The sequence below is a fragment of the Vulpes lagopus genome, chromosome 14 (genome assembly GCF_018345385.1).
Source record: "Vulpes lagopus strain Blue_001 chromosome 14, ASM1834538v1, whole genome shotgun sequence".
Taxonomy (NCBI): Eukaryota; Metazoa; Chordata; class Mammalia; order Carnivora; family Canidae; genus Vulpes; species Vulpes lagopus.
Window position 1 is genome coordinate 27,428,339 of NC_054837.1, and position 16,469 is coordinate 27,444,807.

At 43.7% G+C, this 16,469-nt stretch overlaps 2 protein-coding genes across 6 annotated transcripts in view; one reads left to right on the forward strand and one right to left on the reverse strand.

Annotated features, from left to right (window-relative positions):
* Positions 1-14,718, reverse strand: part of ACAD10 (acyl-CoA dehydrogenase family member 10) — a 42,111-nt gene extending 27,393 nt beyond the window's left edge. Inside the window, exons 1-4 of one of the 4 annotated variants that reach the window (XM_041728958.1) lie at positions 14,660-14,718; positions 9,997-10,196; positions 5,696-5,844; positions 3,423-3,617 (exon numbers count right to left, since the gene is read on the reverse strand). In XM_041728958.1, the coding sequence (XP_041584892.1) occupies positions 3,423-3,617; positions 5,696-5,844; positions 9,997-10,183 (531 nt within the window). In that variant the 5' untranslated portion in view covers positions 10,184-10,196; positions 14,660-14,718. Of the gene's footprint in view, positions 1-3,422; positions 3,618-5,695; positions 5,845-9,996; positions 10,197-14,338; positions 14,574-14,599 lie in introns of those variants that run through there. The other 3 variants (XM_041728957.1, XM_041728956.1, XM_041728955.1) reach the window with 3 other exon arrangements.
* Positions 14,719-14,779: 61 nt separating this feature from the next.
* LOC121475580 (BRCA1 associated protein) overlaps positions 14,780-16,469 on the forward strand; it is a 28,714-nt gene continuing 27,024 nt past the window's right edge. Inside the window, exon 1 of one of the 2 annotated variants that reach the window (XM_041728959.1) lies at positions 14,780-15,067. In XM_041728959.1, coding sequence (XP_041584893.1) covers positions 14,986-15,067 — 82 coding nt within the window. In that variant the 5' untranslated portion in view covers positions 14,780-14,985. The remainder of the gene's footprint in view (positions 15,068-16,469) is intronic. The other variant, XM_041728960.1, reaches the window with a different exon arrangement.

Below are 16,469 nucleotides of genomic sequence, written 5' to 3' on the forward strand. Positions count from 1 at the left end.
AGGTCCTCACACTGTCCCCAGGGCTTAATCTCCTATAAATTGGGTCTATACTTGATACCCTCTGGTCTACCCTGAGAATAGAATTCAGTCTCTGCTCACCCCTGGGAGGACTCACATTCTCCAAGACCAAGGATAAACCTGAGGGCCCCTCCCTCCCTCTACTCTACACTGCATTATTTAGAGTTCAGTGAGAACTGCCCTTTCAGGTAAATACATGTCCTGAATATTTTGGACCTCTCTGCTTAGTCTCCCCTGTCTCTTAAACACTTGAATAAGCTAAAAAAAGACAAGCTCCTGGCACACCTGGGTGGCTCAGTAGTTGAACATCTGCCTTTGGCTCAGGTCGTGATCCTGGAGTCTTGGGATGGAGTCCTGTACTGGGCTCCCTACAGAGAGCCTGCTTCTCCCTCTGCCTGTGTCTCTGCGTCTCTGTCTCTCATGAATAAATACACAAAATCTTAAAAAAAACAAACAAAAAAACACACTCCCTATAAAGAAAATGTCAGTACTGGGTAGTAAAGAAGCTGGGTGTTTCAGACGCAGCCCAGTGTCTGTGCCGCAGGGCAGCAACACAGCTGTACTGGCTGACAGGGGAGAGGGCCACATTCTCCAGAACAGACATCTCTTGGGAGCCACTACTTTGAGAGTCACCGAGTTGAGGAACTGAAAAAAATCCTTCAGACTTAAGTTTGATAAGATCCCTGGCCTTCTCTTTCTATTCCATTTTGCAAGTTGAAAAAGTTCTGGAGATTTATTTCACAACAAGGTGAATATACTTAATGCTACTGAACTGAACACTTAAAAATGGTTATGATGGTAAATTTTATGTTATGTGGGTTTTTACAATAAAAACCAATGTAAAAAAATTTTTAATTAAAAAAATTAGATGAAAAAATATTTTTAAAAGATTTTATTTATTTATTTAAGAGAGAGAAAGAGACCGTGAGTGGGGGGAGGGGCAAAGGAAAAGACTCTCTACTGAGTAGGAAGCCCCATGCGGGACTTGATCTCAGGAGGCTGGGATCATGACCTGAGCCAAAAACAGATGCTTAACCAAATGAGCCACCTGGGTGCCTGAAAAAAATTTTTAAGCTGAGACAGATTCCTATAATATTAGTTGTAGAGTTCAGTCTCTAATGTTGACAGAGATTACAGGATTGCTTATACTATCTTTAAGCCATCAAAACGTGTGTGTGTGTGTGTGTGTGTGTGTGTGTGTGTGTACATATGTATATAGCCTTAGAGCTTTAGAGAACAAAAACCTAAATCCTTGCTCTTGAGGAAATGTTTTTAAAACTCCGGGTCTTCTGGAGACCTAAAATATGAAAAACAACCAGAAAAGCTGCTGGAAAGCACATGCCAGAAAGCCTGTGAAGTATAAATAAACAAGTCCATTATTTATTTTTTTTTAAACAAGTCCATTTTTAAAAGAAGCTCATAAGGTCTTTTAAGTTGTAGCTTCATTTGGAGGGCTCAATGTGAGCCTGACCAACTCCATTGTCCAGATGAAGATTAGCTGTACTTAGATAGAAGGAATCTCTGAAAAATAACTGAAATATGTAGAATACTTGCCATGTACCAGGACCATGCAGGGAGCTTTGCTGTGAGATGCACAGAGCTACCCTCCAACAAAGAAATTGCTATTCCTAGATTATAGATGAGGAAACTGATGTTCAAGGCAGCAAAGATACTGCCTGTGGTCACCTGGTTTGCAAGGCACAGAGACAGTATTTTGGCTGAGGTCCCCAAGCGCTTGCAGGGGAAGGGGCTTGGAAGAGGGCTGTATGTGTAATGTGGGGAATCCAACAATCAAAGCAGGTGGACAGCCAGGCCAAGCATCCAGAGGGAAGAGGACTCTATCTCTGACGGGCTTTCTAAAAGAAGGAAGAAGGATGTGGAAGGTAAAAACAACACTATGTTGGGAGGTGAATTTCCAGCATTTGTGCTTTGAATTTCTGCCTGTTGATTCTACTAGATTTTGTGTTCTAAAACAGCACTATTCAATAGAACCTTCTGCAGTGATGGAAATGCTGTATCTATGCTGCCCAATATAGTAGCCAGTAGCCACATGTGGTGACTGAGCACTTGAAATGTAGCCAGTATGTCCTCCCCTAGGGCAAAGACTGTGTCTGTCACATTTGACAGCATCCTTTCATGCCTCACCAGTGCCCCGCACACACTAAGTGCTCAATAAGAATATATTTTCTAACTAAAGTTTAAGCAGATCATCTGTAAATAATTCTTTTTTTTAGAAGATTTTATTTTATTTGTTTATTCATGAGAGACACACAGAGAGAAGCAGAGACACAGGCAGAGGGAGAAGCAGGCACCTGCAGGGAACCCAATGCAGGACCCAATCCTACAATTGGGATCACAACCGCTGAGCCACCCAGGCGTCCCCATCTGTAAATAATTCATATCTATCCCAAGATAATCTATTTTCTTTTGCAGAAATGGGGAATCTTTATAGGAGTAACCTCATGGCACAGATCATCTCTTTACTCAGCATGTTCTCAGTGTTTGATAGTCTAGTCCTGGGCCATCCAATACAGTAACCACCAGCCATATGCGATTATTTACATTTAAGCTAATAAAAATGAAATAAAATTCAGTTCTTCAGTAATACTTTATCACAATTTCAAGTGCTTAACAGCCATATGTGACTAGTAGTAAGCATACTGGACATTTCCATCAGTGCAGTAAGTTTTATTAGACAGCACTAGTGTCAGGATTAATGCCACAGAAATAGAGGATAACATCATTGGTTTTTTCTTTCTTTCTTTTTGAGGGGGGAGGAGCAAGGAGAGAGGGAGAGAGAGACATGTTAAGCAGAAGCTTCATCTCACAACCCTGAGATCATGACTCAGATTGTTACCTGAGCCAAAATCAAGAGTCGGATGCTTAGCTGACTGAGCCACCCAGGCGCCCCCCATTTCTTAAAATATGTATTTATTTAAATAATCTCTACACCCAACATAGGGCTCAAACTCATGACCCTGGGATCAAGATTCACACAACTTCCAACTTGTTGGAACTGAGCCAGCGAGGCACCCGAACAGGGTTAGTTTTTGAAGAGAAAATGTAGACAGTCCCTTTAAGATGTGAGAGCCAGCAGAAGTTTGCGTTAAAATTCAGAATGTGTCAAAGAGGCTCTACAGCTGAGGTTTCAACCAGTTATCAAACCCCATCAATGCTGGACTTTGCTGAGAGCTCAGTGACATTTTAAAAGACCTCTTTTCTTTCTTTCTTTTTTTTTTTTTAAAGACCTCTTTTCACCTTGTTATGTCTACACCGAATTTAATCAAGTTAGTCAGAAGAAGAAAACCATTCACTAGACATCTGCTAAAAGACAGCTTTTAATCATGCATCCTGAAGCAAGGACAGAGACTCTGTTTTGATTGTTTGGATCATGTTGAGCTTACCACATCAAACTGCTTCCGGTCCAGGGGCAAAAAGCTTTTCCCGTTGGGAAGATAAAAATTATTGCTCAAGACTGCAGTCCGAAGGCCCTTTGCTCGAATTTGAGTTATGGCGTCAGTCATCACTGGGAACTGCTTTGCCACTTGCTCGCTGGTCAGCAGAGACAAAAAGGAGCCCACCGGGACGGATATCTTCGACTGAAAAGCAGGGAGAGGAGGAGAACCAACAAAAAGTAAGAGTAGGAGGAACAGCTTACCAACAGAGAAAACTCTTGCTACCTACAGTTCTCCTCTAGCCCTTGTACAGAACTTCATGGACAAGGCTGTAAACACTGACTTCCAGTGCCAGTGGTGAGAGGATGGAGCTATTTATACCAATATTCCAGTTAAGTGAATTCTTCATTTTACTCGTGGATTGGCAATCTTAAAAAGTATCAACTCCAAAAGTCTATGAAGCAGATCTAAGTTAATTCTGAATGATCCAGAAGACGTGTAAAGACTTGTCTTGCCTCAGCATCACCACTACAAACTTCCATTTCTGACCCATTTTTCGTTTTTAAATTCAACCTTATATAGGTTTTAAAAACTCTTCTCAAGTTTCAAAATCTGCAACGGCAGGCACATGGGTGGCTCAGTGGTTAAGGGTCTGCCTTTGGCTCAGGTTGTGATCCTGGAGTCCTGGGATCGAGTTCCACAACCACATCGAGTTCCCAATGCAGGGAACCTACTTCTCCCTCTGCCTATGTCTCTGCCTCTCTCTCTGTCTCTCATGAATAAATAAATAAAATCTTAAAAAAAAAATCTGCAAAGTCTGCTGTTTTACACACACACACACACACACACACACACACACACACGCTATAGAACAGCTTCACTGAAATACAATTCACATAATTCACACAATTGTACCACACGATTCACCATTAAACTGTACAATTCAGAGATTTTTTTTTTTTTAAGATTTTACTTATTTATTCATGAGAGACACACAGAGAAAGGCAGAGACACAGGCAGGGGGCTGAAGCAGGCTCCATGCCCGGAGCCCAATGTAGGACTTGATCCTGGGACTCCAGGATCATGCCCTGGGCCAAACGCAGGCACTAAACCGCTGAACCACCCAGGGATCCCCACAATTCAGAGTTTTTAATATGTTCACAGAGTCGTGTGACTACCACCATTTTTATCACCCTGAAAAGAAACCCCATATATACTAGCAGTCATTTCCCATTCCACTCCCCAACTCCCCAATACTCTCAGTACCAGAAAATCAGTAATTATTTTCTGTTCCTATAGATTTCTCTATTCTGGACACTTCATATAAATGGAATCATACATTTTTTGACCGGGTTCTTTCTTTCATTTAGCACAAAGTTTTACACATATATTTGAATTTCTGGTAAAATATACATAACATTTACTATTTTAACCGCTTTAAATGTGTGGTTGGGTGGCATTAAGTAAATTCATTTTCGTGTAACCTTTAGTACCATTGAGCCACAGAACTTTATTTACTGTATTTTAAATCCTAATTTAATAAAGTTATTATGAAGTCTACACTGGAGTTAATGTAAATAAAGAACTTAGAACAGTGCATAGCACAGAGAAAGGGTTCAGTATTATTATTGCTTTACAATAAACTTTCTGATGAAAGCTATTATGCAGACAGCTCTTGTTACAGATGAACAACAGCTGATGGAGAAACTTAGTAAAGAATACTTTTACTTATTTATATATGTAGTGAAAATTGAGTACCTAGGGATGGAAGAAGTACATTAAAAACTTATAATGTATATGGGTGATGGGCATTAGGAGGAACACCTGTGATGAGCACTGGGCATTCTATGCAAGTGATGAATCACTGAATTCTATTCCTGGAACTAATATTACACTGGATGTTAACTAAAATTTCAATAAAAACTTGAAAAAAAACCAACCAACCCAAAAATAAACAAAATAAAACTTATGATGGATTATCAAGTTTTTACTTCTTTGTTTTTTTTGTTTTGTTTTGTTTTAAAGATTTTATTTATTTATTCACAAGAGAGACACACGCACACAGAGAGAGAGACAGAGACACAGGCAGAGGGAGAAGCAGGCTCCATGCAAGGACCCCAATGTGGGACTCGATCCCCCGTCTCCAGGATCACACCCTGGGCTGCAGGCACCACCAGGGCTGCCCTACTTCTTTATTTGCAGTTTAATCAACTTAATGGGTGAGCACGGCATCCACACTATAGCAAAAAGAATATGTAAATTTAAGTGTGCTTATCACTCACAATTTCAGAGCAAAGTCTCCCAAATTCTTGCAAGAAATTCTCTGTTGTCATCGCTCCCCTCATAAATTTTATCCAGGGTCCATTTTCGCCACCTGAGATCCAGGCCTTCTGTATAGTTCCAGGAAGGATATGGTTTTGTAGCTCCCATTCTATAGGAAGTAAAATATGCAATAAGTGAAGTATGTTAACAGATGGCTGGGCTTTGGGAAGCTCAAGAGAATTACCATACCAATCCCTGCGGCACTGCTGTGGTGCCAGGTGGATTCTGCTTGGAATTTGGAGAAATTCAGGAAATGTAAAATCTCAGCCTTAGACAGTAATACTGAGGGGACATTGCTGCTAAGTGTCAGGTCCTTACCACCTGCTTGACGTGACTCTGGACGCTGCATTATGCATTTTCTTCCCTGGTCCCTCATTAGTTGGCTTGTGTACACTCTCATTAGCTGGCTCACTCATACAGTCCTGGCATGTAGTAAGGAAATACATGCATAACAAGCCAGATTCTGACACCACTCCAAAACAAGCCCATCCTTTTGTAAACTGTAGTAATCCTCTATGGCAGTGGCGCTGGTGGTATGCTGAAACATTCATTTGGGGGACACTGTCTTTGTGGGCTAAAGAAGAAAATTTCTATCCACAAGAACCCCAGGCAGTGAATGGATCAGCATTTGTGTACACTGGGAACCTTTAGACAGGGGCTGCTTTGTCTTGTAGAAGATTGGTTTTTCTTTCTAAAATATAGCTGCTGTGAGGCAAAAATATATATAGCAATCACAATTATTTCTAAGACATAATATGCTTTACACATTTTTTTATTTTGATAAAGTAGGGCCTTGAAAATATCTGACTATAGAAAGTATAAAAAAAGAAAGTAAAATGACAAGCAGTTTCGTTCTTCTGAAATAATCGATGTTTCTAATCTGAGATATATCTTCTGAGAATAGCAAGACTTTTTTTTTTTTAAGGCGAGCGGGGAGGAGCAAAGGGGAGGGAGAAAGAATCTGAAGCAGACTCAGAGCTGAGCACAAGAACCTGATGAGGGGCTCAATCCCACCACTGCAAGATCATGACCTGAGCAGAAACCAAGAGTTGGACACTTAACTGGCTGAGCGACCCAGGCATCCCAAGAATAGCAAAGACTTTTAAAGCTGAATCCAAATAATCATACTTGTTTAATTTGAGAACTAAAGTGTGTAACATTTTTTTATGGTCTCAGAATTGGCAAGCACATAAGGAAACTGGCACTTTCATATACTGCTGATGGGAGTAGAAACAAGTACAACCTCTATGGAGAGCAAAATTTTAAATGTACATCTGATGTAGTAATTCCACTTTCTAGGAACTTCTCCCACAGATAGATCTACTGAAAGTCGGCAAAGATATACAAGGGTGTGCAGAATTGCTTATAATAAAAAGAACCAGAAGGGGTGCCTAGATGACTCAGTCAGCTGGCTAACCCTCTGCCTTGGGCTCAGGTCATGGTCCCAGGGTCCTGGGATCAAGCCCTACGTGGGGCTCCCTCCTTAGCTGGGAGTCTGCTTCTTCTTCTGCCCCTTCCCCTGCTCATGCTGTGTCTCTCACTCTCTCTCAAATAAATTTTTTAAAAAAAGGAAAAATGTTTAAAAAACTAGAAACTTAAATATATGTTAATAAATGGCTTGTTAAATCAACTATGGTACATCCATATAATGGAATACCGCACAGATGTATAAACTAGACCAAGGATACACAAAATATGACCTGGAAACCAAATCTGTCTCCTGTCAGTTTTTGTAAGTCAAGCTTTATTAGAACAGCCATACCTATTAATTTACAACCGCGTGTCACTGTTTTGTTGCCAGAATAGAACTGAACAGTTGTGACAGAGATTGTACAGCTTACAAAGCCTACTTAGCCCTTTATAGAAAAAGTTTGCTAATAACTAAAACGCACCTTGGTAAAAGTTACACTGATCTGGGAACATGCTAGCCAAGGACATTCTACCCAGGAAGGAGGTCAAAGAAGTCTTCACAGAAGAGAGGTCTTAAAATTAATATGAACAACCACCACAAGATTTATTGAGTGCACAAAAGACTCCAGGCACTCTGCTGAGTAACACACTGCTTAACTTACCATCAAAAGTACCAGTAGGAAAAAAAAAAAAAAGTACCAGTAGGATTTGAACAGGTAGAGGGAGCAGGGAAGGGTAGCTGCCAGCAGAGTGGAGAGAACTGGCAAAGACACAAGAGGGTAAATGTGTTTGGCAAGTTTAAAGAACATCAAGTAGTCCACACACAGTATGGCGACACAAGGTCCTGAGGGCTAATTTGCCAAGAAGTCTGAGATACCAAGCAAAAGCTTCTGGACTTAATCTAAGGGAGAAAGTACGGGCACTTAAGGATTTGAAGCAAGGGAGTGAAGGGATAAGATCTGTATTTCAGAGAGGTAATTCTGGGGGCAGTGTAGGAAGGTAGTGCAAAAAACCCAGAGAGCCACGAGACAGACAAGAGTTAGGAGGCTCATAGGGTGATGCAGGTGAGAGAATATAGGGACCACATCCTAGGCCAAGGCAGAGGGAGTGGAGTGAAGCAAATAGGTTCTTAAAATATTCTGGAGAAAGTTGAGAAACTCCTGTCCAGTGATCTTAGATTTCTCTAAAAAGAGGAGATTCAGCTGTCTGCCAAGTATGAAGGTTTGAGGCAGGGGGAGCAGGATGATTGATAGGCGGTCAGAACAGCCCTGTGGTAAAATGCCAGAGGAATATGAGCAGAGTAGAGGCTTAGGGCCCAGATGGAACTGGGACTAAATATCTGCTCGCCAAGTCATCTTTGCTCAGCCGGCTCATGTAAGAAGGGAAACCTCGCTGAAGTGAAGCCCGGAGGCCAGAAGGGGGAGCTCTCACGCCCTTCCAACTCTTGTCAATTACCCCCAGCAGAAGACTCCTCTGGGAAAGGATCATCACAAACTGGCCTCAGCAGATGTAGGCTGAACTCACTCCCCCAGCAACTCAGCTAATTAGAAATCATCATCATGGGCAGCCCAGGTGGCTCAGCGGTTTAGCGCCGCCAGCGGCCCAGGGCCTGATCCTGAAGACCTAGGATTGTGTCCCATGTCAGGCTCTCTGCATGGAGTTGGCTTGTGTCTCTGCTTCTCTCTCTGTGTGTCTCTCATGAACAAATAAATAAAATCTTAAAAAAAAAAATCATCGCCCTGAACTCTTGCCTTTTTCCAGTGGAGTTTTGTTCCAAACAAGCCCTCCCAATTTCCTCCTCTTTCTCGATAAAATAATGTTCCTCTCCTTTATTGGACTAGCCTCTGGTACTGGCCATAGCTTGCCTGCCCCAAACTGCAATTCTCTTGCTATCCCCAAACAAACTCTTTTTTGCTGGTAAATAAACCATTTCATGTTTAAGGTCAATAGTAATTGTTTACTCAGGAGCAGATAAAACCTGTACTTGGGTTGGTTTAGCAATGGAGAAATGCCCAACCAGCCACCATAGGAGGTCAGCTCTTCAGCCTTTTTTCCTTTCCTGCTGGCTGGAATGAGAACGTGATGGTAAAGGTGAAGCAGCCAAGACAGACCAACGTGATGGTAAATGTGAAGCAGCCAGACAGACCAGGTGAGACTGGAAATGAAGAGTACTCAGAGCAGAGCAATACAACAGAAACAACCTAAGTGCCCAATATCACAGAGCAACATACTAGCCCTCTACCACATCCCTGAGCTTTGGTGTGCAAAAGAAACTTTGATCTTGTTTCATTGACTGTTCTGTTAGGGTTTCTAACCCTTGAAGCCAAAATTAATCCAACTCAAGTCAGTGGAAATGAGTAAGGATAAAAGTAAACCAGGAGGGGCTGATAAAGGATCGGAGACGACAGGTTTGACCTAGTAGGACCTAAAGCATGTTTCTCAGAGAAGCAGCATGGTTCTCAGAGAAAGGTAGTTAAATTCTACTAATACCAGTAACTACAGTAACAATGGCAACTCATTATTTATTGCGAATTTACGATGACTCACTCACTGTGCTATGCAAGTGCTTCCTGTAATTATTTCACTGAACTCTCCCCAAATCCCAAAGAGGTAGGAGGTAGGTACTATTATAAGCATTAATTTAATGGTAAGAAAACAAAGACTCAGAGAAGTTGAATAATTTGCCCAAGGTACTCAGTCACAAAGTGGTGCTTGGAATTTGATTCAAGAACCAGGGTGTCAACCCACTGGGATACGCCACTGCCCAAATGTTTCTTTGTCTCTCCTTACACATTTTATTCCCCCCACCCCGGCCCTAGTCTCTGAGAGTGAAACAGAATGAAACACTCACCTGCAGCCACTCTCCCTGGAGACGGAATGAGAACTCCACCCATGTCAAAAATCACCGCTTTGTAGGTGCCGCCTCCAGAATGTGCCCATCGCCTGGCTCGCTGATGCCTGCCCTGGATGTGTTCCAAGAAGGCTGCCCTCCAGGCCCACTGGAGACGTGAGGACTGGAAAAGCTGCCTTATGTACATTTTGAGGCCAAGACTGCATGAGAAGAAGACACAGGGCCCAGCTTGCCTTCACCGCCTGCAATCCAGACCTCCATCCTGGAGCTCAGGCATGCCAGCTGGACATCTCCACTGATCTGCAAACCCTTCAAACCACATTGGGATTCGAACCCTCCTGGACTACTCTGTTCTTGAAGCTCCTTAGCCCAGTAATGGGCTCCACCATTCAGCTAGCTGCTCAAACTAGAAAACTGGGATTCACCCCTGACTTCTCATAGTCCACCACCTGGCCACCTCAATTCCATATGCTCTGTGCTGTGATCTTTCCCCTAAAAATTGCCATCTACCTTGCTCCACTTACTGCCCACAGATGATCTTGCCCACATATCATTGCTACAGCTTCCTAACAGATCCCCTTGCCTCTTCTCAAACCTCATTCTTTCTCCACTCTTCAACCAGAGTAAGAGTGCTCTTTCAAAACTGCAAATTTGGCCACGTCCTAAAATCATTTAAAACTTTCAGTGGCTCCCCACTGCCCTCAAGATAAACTCTCAGTTCCTTAACCTGCTTTAAGGGGCCCTCTAAGATCTGCCCCTGACTTTCGGCAGCAACTCTCCCTCTTTTTCCACCTTAATCTGGATGATGTGGACATGCAAATCTACATGCAGCTTCCTCAAATACATGATATTCTCCTCCAGCTACCATGCTTTTGCCTGTGCTGTTTCCTTGCCCCGGGCTGTTCCCTTCCACCTGTTACCCGGCTAATTCCAAATTGTCCTTTGGTTGAAGTTTACCTATCACCTCCTTCATGAAACCTCTACCAGAAATTACAGATGAGGAATCTTTCCCATAGACTCCCAGGATGCCCAGTATTGACCTCCATCACACCACCAGCCCTCCTACACATCACTGCAACAGGCTCCTAACTGTTCTCCATTTGCCTTTTTTCTAAACATACTTTCAAAAAGCTCAGGAAAAAAGAAACATACACACACAACACAGACATATGTATATAGACATACACCTATATATGGGTATAGAAATAAACCAAATGTGGCAAAATGTTTTTAGTTGATACAGGTGAAGGGCATATGATGAAGAGTGTATGAAAGATCATTATTGTACTATTCTTTAAATTTTTCTGTATGTCTGAAACAAAGAGCTGGGGTAAAAACAAAATAAAGCAAATTCTATTTGCAGTCAGTTCTCATGAAAATCTTTACAGTTTCTGTGTGACTTCTATAATTTAAACGCTTACTAAAAATCAGGTTTGAACAAAACAGTTTGGTAAGACAGCCTGTAAATTTATGGGAGTCACTTCAATGCCACCATCAAGATTCAATAAGCCACAAAAGACTCCAAAGAAAGGGTCCTCAAGAAGTAAATCTTCAAGATGATACAATGTGTTTTTCATGTAATTGGAAATTTGCAGAATTGGGGGGGGGTGAATTTCAAAATCAAAAACTTTAAAGTTGATTTGCATTTTTTTTTTTTTTACTACTGTTCTCATGCCGAGGGCAATGTTTACGGTAGAAGGAGTTTATTTATAGGCTTCTAAAAGCGTCAAAAACTTTGTGTCAGGGCTTCACAGGGATGAAAAGCGTCTCTGGGGCCTGAAGGGCTGACTTGCGTCTTCACTGAGGTTACTAATGGATGAGTGGGCAATGCTCCCATGACCAGCTTGCTTATTCCTTCCAACTAGAGATGATGGTTCTATTCTAGCCACTTCCCAGCACTTTCTTCAGACTGGCCAAACACTGATTTCTCATACCTCCAAGGCTTGGGTACCTGTCCATTGACTCTAACACCTTTCCCTGCTTCATCTGCCAGTACACTTCCACTTATTTTTACATCACAGCCTCAGCTTTATCTCCTCTGGAGAGGCTTTTTTTTTTTTTTTAAATATAATTTTTAAGTAGGCTCCATACCAAATGTGAGGCTTGAACTCAAGAGCCTCATGTTCTACTTACTGAGCCAGCCAGGCACCCTGAGGCTTTTTTCTTTGTCCAGATAGGCTCTGGTACTACTTTTTTTTTTTTTTCTTAAACTCCTATTGCTTCTTCTCCATACCTTCACTAGAGCATTTGCTCCATTACACAGTAACTGTTTTCACACCTATCTGCTCCTAAAATTGTAAACTCCTTAAGGCAAGGCCTATCTTGGGGAAGGCAGGGGATAGGTTTAGTTGTTGATAGCCACAAAAACTGTAACAAGCTCAACTTGCCCATCACTAGCTAACAATTCTAGTTCTCTGAACTGGCATCTTCCTTCTGTATCATAGAGAATATTTGTCTTCTGGCTTTCAGAATAATGAGATTAGTATGACAATATAGACTTGCTACTTAATTTATGCTTTTATAAATAAGCGCACATAGTATGTGCTGTCACATATTAAGAAATAGTTTAGTGGGCAGCCCGGGTGGCTCAGTGGTTTAGCGCTGCCTTCAGCCCAGGGCCTGATCTGCATCAGGCTCCCTGCATGGGGCTTGCTTCTCCCTCTGCCTGTGTCTCTGCCTTTGTGTTTGTGTCTCTCATGAATAAATGAATAAAATCTTTTAAAAAAATGGTTTAGTAAAGAAGTTGCATGTTGGCTCTGGAATCAGATTGCCTGGATTTGAATTCTAGCTCTGCCACATACTAAGTGTGAGATCCTGAGCATGTTTCTCTGAGACTCAGGTTCCTCCTCTGTAAATGGGAATAATTATACACCAGTCTCGTAAAGTTGTTGTTATTATTGCATGAAATAAAGTATATACAGTTCTCAAGTTAGTACCTGACACACTATTAAATGCTATCTATTCCTGGGGCACCTGAGTGGCTCAGCTAGTTTAGTATCTAACTCTTGATCAGGTCATGCTCTCAGGGTTATGAGATGGGAGTCCCCTGTCAGGCTCTGTTGCTAGGCATAGAGCCTGCTTAAGATTCTCTCTCTTCCTCTCCTTCTGCTCCCCACTCCTTTAAAAACAATACAAAAAAAGGGACGTCTAGGTGGCTTGGCAGAACCGCGTCTGCCTTTGGCTCAGGTCATGATCCCAGGGTCCTGGGATGAAGTCCTGCATCGGGCTCCCCATAGGGAGCCTGCTGCTCTCTCTGCCTGCGTCTCTGCCTCTCTCTCTCTCTCTCTGTGTGTGTGTCTCTCATGAATAAATAAATAAAATCTATAAAAAAATAAAAATAAAGAAGAAAATGTTACTACTGTAATGCACTATAAAAAGTTCACGAAAAAAAGTTCACGAGGTCTCATGTTATACATATATACTAAGTGAATATGGCATATGCATTTTCACAGCAATTCTCAACAGTGTAATTTTGGTCCCAAAGGGATATTTGGCAATGTCTGGGTACATTTTTGGTTGTCACCACTTGGGGGGTCCTACTGGTATCTAGTGGGTCAGGACAGGGATGCCATTAAACATCCTACGAAGCGTAGGAGATACCACCCCAAAAAACTATGGGATAACGCAAAGATTGAGAAACCCTGATATAAAGAGTGTGTACTGCAACATTTCATAGGATGCAGTCACAAGCTTTATATACACACAGCATGTTACATGCACATATAGTCCATAGAGCTACACGTGTCCAGGATGTGCTGTGACACACCTTAAATATCCTTATAGCATATGCTTGGAGTAGCATCCTGCCACGTGTGGGACACGGATTGTGGCTCTCAATATCTATATGCTAAAGACAGGGATCCCTGGGTGGCGCAGCGGTTTGGCGCCTGCCTTTGACCCAGGGCGCGATCCTGGAGACCCGGGATCGAATCCCACGTCAGGCTCCCGGTGCATGGAGCCTGCTTCTCCCTCTGCCTGTGTCTCTGCCTCTCTCTCTGTATGACTATCATAAATAAAAAAAAAAAAAAATTATATGCTAAAGACAACCTGAGGTTCTGGAAAGAAAGCTGAATTTAGAAAAAGTGATATATGTGGCTCCATTTATTTCACGTTCATGGCTGTATGTTATCCCATTCTTATGCCAAAACCTAGCTCAAGGTCACATAACTGATCAAGGTTGACACGGTAAGAACATGAAGTGTGTGTTTATCTCATTCACGAAAATATCTCCACAGTCTCAACAATGCTTAGGCTCTCGGGAAACATTTGTGAAGTTATGGGGAAGGGAGGAGGGCCCAGACCTGGCTCCAACACCGTGAGCTTAACCCGCCAGCCGCCCTACCTCCACAGTCACAAACACTGCAGTCGAGTCTGTAATCCTCAAGGGCCTTCAGAGAAGCGGATCCACCTCTCTGAGCCTTAGCAGACCTACCTAAGGTGTGGCTAACGCTAGAGCGAGAGGCCAAACACAACAAAGGCAAGAGCTCGCCACATGGCACAGTTTCTCGCACAGTTAGAGGACCCGGGGACCCTTCGCTGTCGGGAGACAGCCTAAGGGCAAGGCCTCTCGGGCAGGTAAACTCGGGCCTGGGCGCAAACCCACCGACTGGCTTCAGGGGGTACCCAGTGCCCGCAACCTTAGTCAAGCTCCTCTTCCCCCGACCTGCCAGAGGTCCCGTCCGGGGTGCGCAGACTCCCCTCCGCGGCGACACGCCGGTCACGTGGCCGCCGCCCTATCCAATCGGAGCGCGCGCTGCTCCGCGCAGGCGTAACCCCGCGGGTCGGCGACGGCGGCCGGGAGGCGGAAGTGAAGGTGGTTGTGGCTCGGCGGGTTGCTCGCGGAGCTGCTGCTACGGAGGCAGCGGCGGAGGCAGCGGCGGCGGCGCTGAGGCGGTGGCAGCGCTGCCGACCCTGGGCCGCTCGGCCTCTCAGCTGTCCTGCCAGCCTCGCCTGAGCCCGCCGGGGCCCGCGCCGGCCAGCGCCTGCCCTATGAGTGTGTCACTGGTTGTCATCCGACTGGAGCTTGCGGAACACTCGCCGGTCCCCGCCGGCTTCGGCTTCAGCGCCGCGGGTGAGTCCCTCGGCCTCGCAGCCTTCCCTTTGGCCTAGCGCCTCGGCCCGGGAGGCTCGTCCTCCCAAAGTACGGGCCCGGGGGTAGGCGGCGGCGAGGGCCTTTGTGTCAGGAGGAAGCTGAGAGGTGGTTGAGATCCCTCTGGCTCCATCCATCCTACAGGGGCCTCTCGGGTATCATCTCTGGGAAGCCCTTCCCCGTCCCTCCCTCCTGGTTCCTTCCCACTGGCACTGTTTATACCTGGCGCGTCGCGCTCTCCACCCTGGGTTAGAGTCAAGTTGTGTAACTTGCTTTCCTCCAGGCTTTGTGGAGGCAGCGACTGGATCCCAGGGATACTGACGCTTCGTGTTAATTAAATCGTTCCTCTTTGGAAGACAATCTCTTTAGGCGCCCTGCAGCTATGGTAGTAACTGTAGCTAAAAAATTTGTAGACATCCTATGTCCCTACTGGGTACTAAAACACTTTGTGGGCATTATCTTCTTTATCTTCACAGTAACTGTGTTAGGTTGCTAACACTTAGCAACCCTTATACAGATTGGGAAATTGAAGCCCAGTGATTAAATGACTTGCCCATGGTTGTTAAGTGGTGAGGCTGGGATTCTAACTCAGAGGTGGACTTAAAAAGTCGGAGCTGTTCGTTTACCAGCCACTCCTCCTTGGTGAGGAGTGCATTTATGACTGTGCTCCTTGGACCTTAAGTAATTCCCTAACAATAACATTTATCCAAGAAATAATTACTGAATGCTTACTATCTGCTGGGACTTTAGTTGTTTGCAGAATCAGACATATTCCTGTTTAATAGCACCAGCAGCTCAATGAGGTAGACAGATGAATTAAATATAGAATAAATGTGGAATTACGTCTGTAAAAAGAGTTGTGAGAGAAAGGAGGAGTTTGGAAAGCTATCACAGAAGGATCTTTGGTTTGGGAAGGGGGGCCCGGGGCAGGCAGGGATGGTGTCCTTGGAAACTACCCTGAGTGTGTGAATTTTGGAGCTGCAGATTAAAAGTGGGATATGATTTAATGAGTTACAAGCACCTTTCAAAGGTTGCAAGTGATCTCTAAGTTGTGAAAGTCAACTTTGACATTAAGCATGTATACACTTTATATACATGGGTCGGTTTTTGATTCATTGATTCAACAAAGCTTTAAAAACCTTCCAGGGTATGCTAGGGATTGTGGTGTAAGTGCTGGGGATCCAGTGGTGGGCAAAACAGGCCTGGTTCCTGCTCTGCTAGAACTTATATTAAGAGTATTTCATTCAGGTCCTTTTCCATTTTCCAAGCTCCTTTTCGATTTCTGTGTGTTTCATTGATTTAAGACCGTGATCACAGATTTTCATGGTATGATTCATGGCATGAAGCTAACCCAAGGTGTTTAAGAAGACTATTGCTATAAGGG